Below are 10,108 nucleotides of genomic sequence, written 5' to 3'. Positions count from 1 at the left end.
GAGTTTTTGTACGGATATAGGGGAAGAGGTTGTAAAAGATGGATGGATTGAATCTGAATCACAGCGTTTTGTCTTAATGTACATCTGTGGAGTTTATTTTCTGTTGTGCATGTGTGGAAGGTAGAACTGGATAGCTTAGTTTAATGCTGCTGGTTTACGGAACAGTTGCTGGATGCAGTTGAGACAGTTGTGATGTGTACATGATGTGTGGAATGAGCCTTATAATTGCTTTACGTGCGTAGTGCAAACAGGTCTTTGTCATGAAGCATTGTTGAGAAGTTTGTATAATGTCACTTGTCCAGTGTTTTGGGGGCTGCCTTACTGACTGTCCCCATAGACCACAGTTAATTCCTTTAAGGCTACAAATTAATAGCTGTTAATATCTTCTATAGCAGTTACTGCAACGCTGAGACTTGGTTGATGTGCTGTGTAGAAAAAAAGTGATAATTTACTTATCACAGGGTGCTTGTAGAAAACATAACACCTACTAATGTTGAAGCACTTTGGTTTTCATCTGAAGCATGTAGTGTTAGAAGTTTATAACAAGGAGAAAGATACAAAGTTCTCATAAATACTTATGTCCCAGTTACTTATTTTTCCTCTATTGACTGAATGTGAAGATTGGCAGTAATTAGTAAAAGCAAAAGCAGTGGGGTTTTTCCTCAGCTAAATTTCTACTGGTGTGGAAGTAGTTTCTACTGAAACAGCACATTATTTGTTTTTACATTTGAAATTTTGGAGTCAATTATAATTTGTGAATGTTTTCAATGCCTTTAGGCTGTGGTGCAAGGCCATCTTTGCTGGCTACAAACGTGGCCTCCGAAACCAGCGGGAACACACTGCCCTTCTGAAAATTGAAGGTGTTTATGCCCGTCAGGAAACAGACTTCTACTTGGGCAAGAGGTGTGCCTATGTGTACAAAGCTAAAAAGTAAGTCACTTTTTATTGTTTCGCTAAATTAGCCAACTCCTGTATCAGCTTTTGCAAATGCCAGGATGTGAGCAGTCTGTTTACAGAGCTTTTATTAGAACAAAGATAAATTGGGCTCAATTTATCAATGGAATGTCCATGGAGAACTGTGTAGACCAGTTTCCTGTGTTGGTTTCATTTTTGAAGTCCTTGGTTATTTTTGCTTTAATTGCCTGTGTGTTCTTAATTTAGACCATGAAATTATGCGAGATAATCGTTTGTTGTTATAAATGATAGAGAGCAAATGGGATGAGAAACAAATTTTGCCTGAGACTGGCAAAAACTGAAGGCGGGTTGATAGAGTAAATTGAAGTGGATTTGTGTTGAGTACTATGAGCTATTGAGTTACTTAAACAGCAGAATTGTTTCGTGAAGCCTGGAGGAATTTGTGTCCTGGCTTTTGTGCATCCATGTCAGAGCACTGTCACTTCTGCTGTGCTGACGTTGGTGGACGCCTTAAGAACAGTTACTTACTACCTTCCACTTTTTTCTTAGAGTGTGGCTGTGTAGAGTTCAGATATGGGAGGGCTGTGTAGAGTTCAGATATGGGAGTTCTGCCTTGAATAAAATAGATCAGACTGTTAGCCACCATTTCCAAGATAGCATATGGCTTTTCTTCTAAAGCAGTTTTTTGCAGTCTATCCCGATGGCTTAAGCCTCTCTTGCCTTTGGTGTGTCTGGAGAAATCTTACAAATAAGGTGTTGCATTTTCTTTGGAGTTGAAATTGATGAGTTTTTGGTTCAATCATCTTAGTGTCAGTCTTTTCCACATTTTTAAGCTTTGTAACTTGTTAATAGTTCTCCAGTGGAGCTTCTGATAAATTACAAGCTGCAATATTTACCCCTTTGGAAGGTATAGTGAAATTCCCAGGCCTCGCAAATTTCACAGGTAATTAAAAGTGGAAGGTGTTCCGATTAAAGATGGCTGTGGAATAAAGTTATGGGAGTGCCTGAGAGGCTGCATTGTCTGCCTCATCACTGATCAGTCCTGTAGGGAACTGTGACTGGTGTGCTCAGCAGTTCTTTTCCTCTCTTTCCTCAGCAACACTGTAACCCCTGGTGGCAAGCCCAACAGGACACGAGTGATCTGGGGGAAGGTAACCCGCGCCCACGGGAACAGCGGCATGGTTCGTGCCAAGTTCCGCTCCAACCTTCCTGCCAAGGCCATTGGACACAGAATCCGGGTAGTAAGTGGATTTATTTTAGCAACAAAATATTTATTGGAAGTTTTTGGGGTGCCTTTTTATCACACATAGTATGAGGGAAAACTTGAACTATGTTTTTTTTTGTTGCTGTTGTGTCTTCAACATGGCTCTTTGATAAGTGCTCCTTTTGGAGCTAGGAGAGGTTTATAGCTGACTGCTTGTGCTGTGGGGGTTTGTCTCCTTGTCAAGGGTTTCGTATGCTCGCTCAGGTTCTCTGGAAAGGTTCTTTCAGTTCCAGCACTCTTCCTCAGCTCTTTTCTAAAACTGTCTTGATTTCTTTTCCCCAGATCTTGTACATGTATTTTTGCACCCTTCTGCTCCAGTTCCTACCCATTGATAGACTTTTCTGCTACCTCCCAAATGCTTTAACTGAGGGTTGTGCTGCCCTGACCTGTCTACTACTAGTACCTGCTCCACAGTCGATGTTTTAGGTCCCTCACCCAGCGTTTTGATGCAATATCTCTCTAGTGTTGTCAAAAGGAGTATCAGAGGGGTGTCGTCCTGCCTTCCTGTCTTTCTCCTGTGCCTTAGAAAAAGCGCAGTAGGAGCGGCAGAGTTAAATCCTGACACTGGGCCCGTGAGGACTCTTCCTGTCAGTGTGCAGGAGGGCTGATGGCCAGGGGAGCTTGTACACCAGCAAAGTGCTACTTCAAGTCACTGGTTGTTACGCTTTTCTGTTCTTGCACCTCTTCTGTATAAATGGGGGGGTCACTTTTGTGGTAGTTGAAGAGATCAATGATGTAGATTGTAACTGTAAACCGTGTTTAAAGTAGTACAGTCGAGTAACAGGATTTCTAACATGATTATGTTCTTGTTTTTTACAGATGCTGTATCCATCTAGGATCTAAATTTTTATTGGAAATAAAATGGAGAATCTGTTTAATTTTTGTACATTTCTGTTTTTATCCCCTCCACCTATTCTGAGGGACTGTGTTCTTTTTCAGTACTATATCAGAGTTCACAGCACAGGGATGGAGTAGTGACTCTAAGCTAGATGAGGGAGATTCGACCCGTGCTTGGCAAGGCATTTGTAGAGCAGACTATTTTCGAAAGACAAATAACTGGCAGCCTTTACTGTGGCCTGTCTGTGCCTCCCATCATGGAATCTGAGTGGTTTGCAGGGCTAAACAATAAATGTTTACAACCTCATAAACTGTGCACAGAAGCTTTATGTAGAACATGAGAAGTATTTCCTTGCCTGCTTAGTAGAGGGAGACCTCTTGTTCCAGTTTCTCCTGTACTTGGCAGTGACTGCTGTTGAGACAACACTGTGTAATGGGACACAAAATCGTAGCAGGTGTAGCCTTAACCACAGTGTGTAATGTGGGATGGCAAGGATCCTTACATCAGACTAGTGTACCACTTTCATGAGTTCTTTAAGGTTTGTTGAACAAGAACCTCCTCCCCTGCCTGCCGGATGTGCTGGTGCTTGTGATGATCCATCCAGACTCCCCGGAGCAGCTGGCCCAGGCAGTGGGAGCACTTAGGAGAATGCAGTGTCTGCTGGATGGCCTGGGAACTGGTGGTGGAGACAGCGATCTACAGCCCAGGCCGGCCTGGTCGTGTCCTGGAGGCAAAGAGAGCTGTGTGTAGAGCACTGAGAGAAGTCTTAAACTGCCATGAAGGTATCCTGGGACATAGCTGAACACAGGGGCGAGGGACAAAGAGGCTTTTCGGAAACAAAAACATGCTCGGGGTGGGGCGTGGAATGCTCTGAGGGACAGTGTCGACCAAAGTGATGGTGGCTGGGTTCAGATACAGGAGGGAAGATAAACTGTTCCTTGCAGGCAATGTGAGCTGGAAATGAGAATGAGCGCTGAAGTTTTGGGATAGGAATGGACAATGAGTCTGAGCTAACTGTGTGTCCTCTTCCAAGTTGGAGGGTGGTGGCTCTTGCTGCTTGCCCCAAAACACACATGGCTCTGGAGATGCTGCTCACCATAAGAGCTGCAGTCCTGACTGTGCTGGTGGGGCTTTCCGTGATTATGTTAACAGCTCCACGGTTTCACTGACCCTGCGTTCTTCATTGGAGGGATGTGCCAACTTTTTTGGGTGAGCCATGGGCCAAAGCTTTGACCAGTGTGATGTCTGGAGTTCTTGTCATATGCATTTCCTCCCCTAGAAGTCAGCGTCCGTTTATTGTTTCACTCCCAGGGTTCAGTAACTGCTGTGCCCTGCCTGAACATACGAGACACAAGGTATCGAAGACAGCTGGAGAATGAATTCCCTTGGGCAGCAGAATCTGGCAGGTTGGTTTTAGTGCTGTTCACCTGGATGTCCCTTTGTAGAAATACTTCCCTACTGGTGCCTCGCTTGTCTGCCCAGTCCTTCTGCATGGACACGATGTGGCTGCTGCCAGAAGGGGACACTGCACCCTCAGCATCACGCTGTCCTTGCTGCAAATCTCAGATTCCTTTGCTGCTTTGGCTGAACAATCTACCCCAGGAAACTTCTATCAAAAATCACTGAGTTTCTGCTTTGCATGAAATGCCTTGCTTGAATATCCAAATGTCCCCAAGAAACCTGCTGGACTGTCCCCAAGAAACCAGCTGTCAACAGAGAGGCAGAGCAGGCCAGCGGCCTCTGGATTTTAAACTGTCCCAAAACCGAGATAGTGAAAGAAACTTAGAGGTAAGACCTAAGAGCACGTTGTACCAGGAGAGCCTGGATGTGGGGGTCTTTGGTACATAGTTCCCATCAGCACAAAGCTCCTGAAATTCACAAGGGTTCTTTGTCGTCACAGGATGGTGAGAGAGCAAAGCTTGCTGCCCCCTCTTGCTTATTGAACAAGATGCTGCAAACAAGATGAAGGTCTGTCTCCTGTTGTGCTGCTATTTGCCATTAGCACGTTGGCCTTTCCCGAGATACTGTCCTTACACCAGAATAGTCGAAGGGTCTGGGAAGAGCTGTCTAAACTTGTTACACTGATTCATGGGATCCTTCCCACCTGCCCTGATGGAAGGACCTGGGGAAGGTTTGTGTGCATGGTATGCTCTGCAACTCACTATTTCACAGGCAGCTGTTCCAGGCGTGCTTGGTAGCTCAGTGTGGTGTCTTTGGGCTGGTGACACCTTGCTGTCATTCATGCTGGGTTTTCATGCTTGCTGCCTGAGCAGCCCATGAATGTCTCATCCCTTCAGTACGATGGGTGAAAGAAACTTGCTGTGTCTTGACCCAAACTCCACTGAGATCTGTGGATCAGGGTGGCTTACAGCGGTGTCAGCACAGCTCTTGTGGGAGGACTGGGCGCAGTGTGGGCTGAACCCGCAGTATGTATAGGGCTGAGAATCAGCTGGAGTTAGGACAATGGCAGAGATGGGCAGGATGAGGCATGGCTTTCAAAGGGAATGGGGTTTTGGAGAAGAGAGGCAGGGAAAGGTTTGTGATTCCCCGTCAGGAAGCCAGGCTGTGTCCGAGCTGTGGGGCAGCCAGGGACTTCCCAGCTTTATTTGCTTATGGGATGTAACCTCCAGTGAGCGGAGCTCAGAGGGGCGTGACTGGGTGGATCCAGGCCAGGACTGAGTTGGCACAGGCTGCCAGGGGACCAAAACAGGCAGTCCCTGGAAGTGGCTGGGTCTGGGACATGGGGAGCTGGGACAGAACAAAGTGACCATCCAGTTTGGATTCAGTTGTGACTGAACTTGTCCCAGGAAGGGTCCATGTCTGGTTTGATACAGTTCAAGTTTCAGTGGGTGAAAAGTGGGGAGGGGTCTGGGTTCAGGGGCTAGAAAAGTTGAGGGGAGTTTTGGGGAAGGTCAGTGGAGGAGATGGGAAGAGCCGTGTAAGAGTGAACAGGAGACGGGCTAGAAGGGGATCAGTCAGACTGGGATGTTCAGGGCAAGAGGATAGGTGGGGTTTGGGGTATTTTCTTCACTTGCAATTACCTCCTCTGCTACTTCTTTGGGACACCCAAGAAGATCTCCATGGATGAAGAGCTCAGCAAGTGCTGGTGCCCCGCAGCAATGCTCCTGGTGGCAGCTGGTAGCGGTGCACAAGTAAAGCAGATGCTTTCCAGCATCTCGTAATGACGATGTGTTTTTCCAAAGCAGCAAGAGGAAGCAGGTTTGGAGAACAGGTCTGTGAAAGAGCACTTGTGCAAAGGTTTGCTAAGGCTTAGCTTGTCAGCAGCCAGCTCCTGCTCCTAGCTGGCTCAGAGGCTTTTCCAAGTGCTGCCATGAGCACCGAGGCTGCTGAGAGGAAGAGTTAAAGGAGCTGGGCTGGGTCACCGGACACGGGGGCTCAGAGCTGCTCCCGCATGTTCCCTCTTGCTCGTTTAGCCTCTCTGCACTCCTGTTACCAAAACTGGCATGAGAATCCTTTTTCTCCACTCTCTACTCTCTTCAGAAGAGAGGTTAATCTTGGTAAATGCATTTCTTAAAGGGCCTAATCCAATGGACCTTTGATTTTGTTTAGACTTCAAGGCACTAGTAATACACATGATAAATTGATTTCTCTGAACAAAGCATCTTCTCTTCCTCCTTTGAAGTCCAAAATGAGCAGATGTTGTGTCTGCTCTGAACAGCGATGGGCATATGCAAGAGATGTGGTTACCCTCATTTAGGGCTATCTGTAGAGATTTTCTACAAATATGACTGTCAGATGGATGTTTGAAGGAGTGTCAGACCTTGTAAATACATCTGTGTTTTCACTCAGATGCCTGCCAGAGCTCTGAAGTCACTTTGCTGGGGACCACGAATACTGCTGAGCTCATAACTGCCTCTGAACTGTTTGAGCTGTACCTCTTTAAGTAACACAAAGGAATATAAAGTTGTATTTGCCATTAGATCTTACCTCTGTTAATGAGTAAGGAAATGTAAACAAGGTTGTTTGGGCATCATGGGTGACATTCACCTTTCCAACCAGCCTCTGCTGGCAAGGTATGTGTGTACCCAAAACTAACTAGAGAATTGCAGTGGCCACGAAGAACAGCTCTATCTGGTCCCAAATATTAGTTTTGAGAGGCTGTACCAGCAGTTTAAACATCAGGGCCACTGCAGAGGAGTAGCCAGGGGTGCTCCTTCTGAGCTGAATTAGGAAGATGGTTTCAATTTTTTCTATACTTTCTCTGCAGGAATCCTCTTCATAAATTTGGGGAATCACCTGCTTGAAAGCCCACTTCCCAAGGCACTTTGTGGTCTCTATGTCAGTCACTGGCACAGCGCTGCTTGAAAAGAGCCCTGCGAGACCTGTGCCATAATGGTCTTTGCATATCAGACAGGGTATAACTGGCACCACCACACCACAGGCTGTGTTGGCAGCTCATGTAGAGTTTAAACGCACTGTGGGTCTTGTGGCAGTTTGCAGGGACCGTGCTGCCTCCCTAGAGTCAACTTCAAGAGACCTGGACTTCCCCAGTCAAACGGGCCGAAGCAAGTCTGTCTTTGACTTGTTCCTTGCAGGGAGCAGCCAAAGCTGCTGGTCCCTCTTCCCAGAGACCTTCTGCTTGTGATTGACTTATGAACAAATTTTAGTGAGGGTTGTACCTGAAATTCTGTAGTGGGAGAAAATATGAGCAGAGAAACCCCAAGGTGAGAGTTCCTGGGACCAGCACCCACTCCTGTCCCCTCCTGCTGCTGCTGGCACAGCTCATGGTGCTGATTACACCCAGGGCTTTTCTCCACGGGACCATGAGCAGGATTCTGAACAGCCGAGAAAAAATTCCTTGTAAATACAAAATCTGGGCAACACTAAGGCCAGACCTGGTTGTTGAATTATGTCTGACTTTGTAGCTCTGTTTTGTCGACAGCTGCTCTCAGGGCTGCCACACTGGCATGGAAGCATGGGCTCTTGCAACAACAGGCCCTGATCTTTGGAAGAGGAGCCTAATCCTTCTGTTTTATCTCCCACCGATTTGCTTATCAGCACTTGTGAATGAGTAAGTTACTTTTGCCAGGGCCCAGGGCAGACAGTCTCTCTGAAACCCTCACCCAGGCCATCCAGCCCCCTCGATGCTGGTGTGGGGCAGTGTTTGCTAAGCCTGTCACAGCTGGGGCAAATGTTTTCCTGGCTTAAAATTGGTGGCACACAGTGACCTTTCTGAGCTGTCACACCTCCATTGTGCCTGGGGAACAGCCTGTGGCACATCCCTTCCCAGTGGTGGCTGCTGGGCTCTGGGGGCGGGTGGCCATGAGGATGGGCAGGGAGCAAGCACGCTGGCTCAGCCATGTTCACGGCACAAGTGTGCCCCAACACACATGTTGGGAATCACTGATCCAGGGCAGGAACATGTATTCCGGCTCTGCTTTCACCCCTAGTGCTCTCGGAGCCTCCTCCACTCATCCTGCAGAGATGGTTTGGCTCCGAACAGCCTCAGAGAGTGACTGGCCAAGGTGACTCCGGCCATTTGTACCTTTGAGCTGTTTATCCCCTCCTGGCTTCTTGCAATAAGATATTACCTGTTTGGAGAAGCCTGTTCTGATATGGCATGGGGGAAGTATTTACCACATGCTGTGGATCGGAGCTTTCTGGTTCATCTGACAGACACACTGACACCATGCAAGTGCCAGGGCTGGGCACGGCAGCTGCTGTCATGTGGCTTTCATTCATCATTGGCTGGCAGAGCCAGCTCAGGGGCTACGGACCTTTCTCCACACTGGGGATGTGCACGACGTGTGCCAGCACCAAAGCCCTGATCACAGCTCCGTGCTTATCCCTGCAAACATTTTGTGCTTTGACAGGATGTGGTGTCACCGCAGAGCACTGCCGATGCTGGTGGGGCTGTGACTACGGGCTGTGTTTTGCGTGGAGGGGGATGGATGTAGTGTTTGCAGAGGGGAAGCCAAAGGGCACTGGCTTGGGAAGGGACTCGGAGGTCCAGTGTGTGGCATGGGGGCTGCAGCTCAGCTGTGTACTTGCACACGAATTGGGGAACTTGTGACCAGCGGGGTGCGTATGGCTTTTGGGGGGGGAATTGTTTCCCAGATGTGGCTATAGCCTGGCCAGGCTGTGCAGCAGCATAGTGCCTCCTATGGCACATGATGCCATGGAGGCCACTCCATCGCTGCCCTGGGGTGTGGCGTGTTACAAAATCGCAAAATCAATCAGATTGGAAGAGACCTCAGGGATCATCGAGTCCAACCATTTCCCTGACACCACCATGTCAACTAGACCATGGCACTAAGTGCCATGTCCAGTGTTTTCTTAAACACATCCAGAGATGGTGACTCCATCACCTCCCTGGCCAGCCCATTCCAATGTCTAACGACCCTTTCTGAGAAGAAATGCTTCCTAATGTCCAACCTGAACTTCCCCTGGCGAAGCTTGAGGCTATGTCCTCTTGTCCTGTCGCTAGTTGCCTGGGAGAAGAGGCCGACTCCCACTGCGCTACAACCTCCCTTCAGGTAGTTGTAGACTGCAATAAGGTCACCTCTGAGCCTCCTCTTCTCCAGGCTAAACAACCCCAGCTCCCTCAGCCGTTCCTCGTACCCTTAGGGGTGCATGATCAGCTGCTGCTTCTATTGCAGCCTTGCATGTGCCCCACTTTGCAGTCACCACAGCCTCTGCTCAGCCCTCTCTCAGCTTCCCAGTCTCTCCACAGCGCATGGGTTTTGCCTGAAATTTATCACCTCACTGGAAACAAGACCAGCCTCACAGGAGGCCCGTGGAAGAGCTCGGAGGCTGGTTGTGTGGCAGATCTGGGGTCCCCAGGTGCCCTCTAGCACCCTCTCTGCTGTGCACACCTGGCTGGCAGCAGGCAGGGGCTGCTCACCAGCAGGAGCTGGGGAGTGCCGGTCCCTGGCTGGGGCTGGGGCTTCTGCTTGACACCCCCCACCCGCCGTGCTGCACCGGGCTCGGCGCACGGGGTGGTGCTCGGGGCGGGGGGGCCGGTGTTGGAGCTGGTGCCCGGGTGCGGGGCCGGGGATGATGCAGGGTGCGCGGGGGCGGGTGGAGGGGCCAGTGGGCGGTGCGGAGCGGCGGGGGCGGCGCGGGGCCGG

General features: G+C 48.9%; 1 protein-coding gene across 3 annotated transcripts in view; it reads left to right on the top strand.

Annotated features, from left to right (window-relative positions):
- RPL35A (ribosomal protein L35a) overlaps positions 1-3,057 on the top strand; it is a 130,757-nt gene extending 127,700 nt beyond the window's left edge. For all 3 annotated transcript variants that reach the window (XM_068405705.1, XM_068405702.1, XM_068405704.1), the window contains exons 3-5: positions 778-930; positions 2,012-2,156; positions 2,999-3,057. In XM_068405705.1, the coding sequence (XP_068261806.1) occupies positions 778-930; positions 2,012-2,156; positions 2,999-3,022 (322 nt within the window). In that variant the 3' untranslated portion in view covers positions 3,023-3,057. The remainder of the gene's footprint in view (positions 1-777; positions 931-2,011; positions 2,157-2,998) is intronic.
- Positions 3,058-10,108: the final 7,051 nt, after the last annotated feature.

The sequence above is a fragment of the Nyctibius grandis genome, chromosome 8 (genome assembly GCF_013368605.1).
Source record: "Nyctibius grandis isolate bNycGra1 chromosome 8, bNycGra1.pri, whole genome shotgun sequence".
In the NCBI taxonomy this organism is placed as follows: domain Eukaryota; kingdom Metazoa; phylum Chordata; class Aves; order Nyctibiiformes; family Nyctibiidae; genus Nyctibius; species Nyctibius grandis.
Note: the sequence above shows the minus strand (reverse complement) of the source record. Positions and strands in the feature narration are given on the sequence as shown.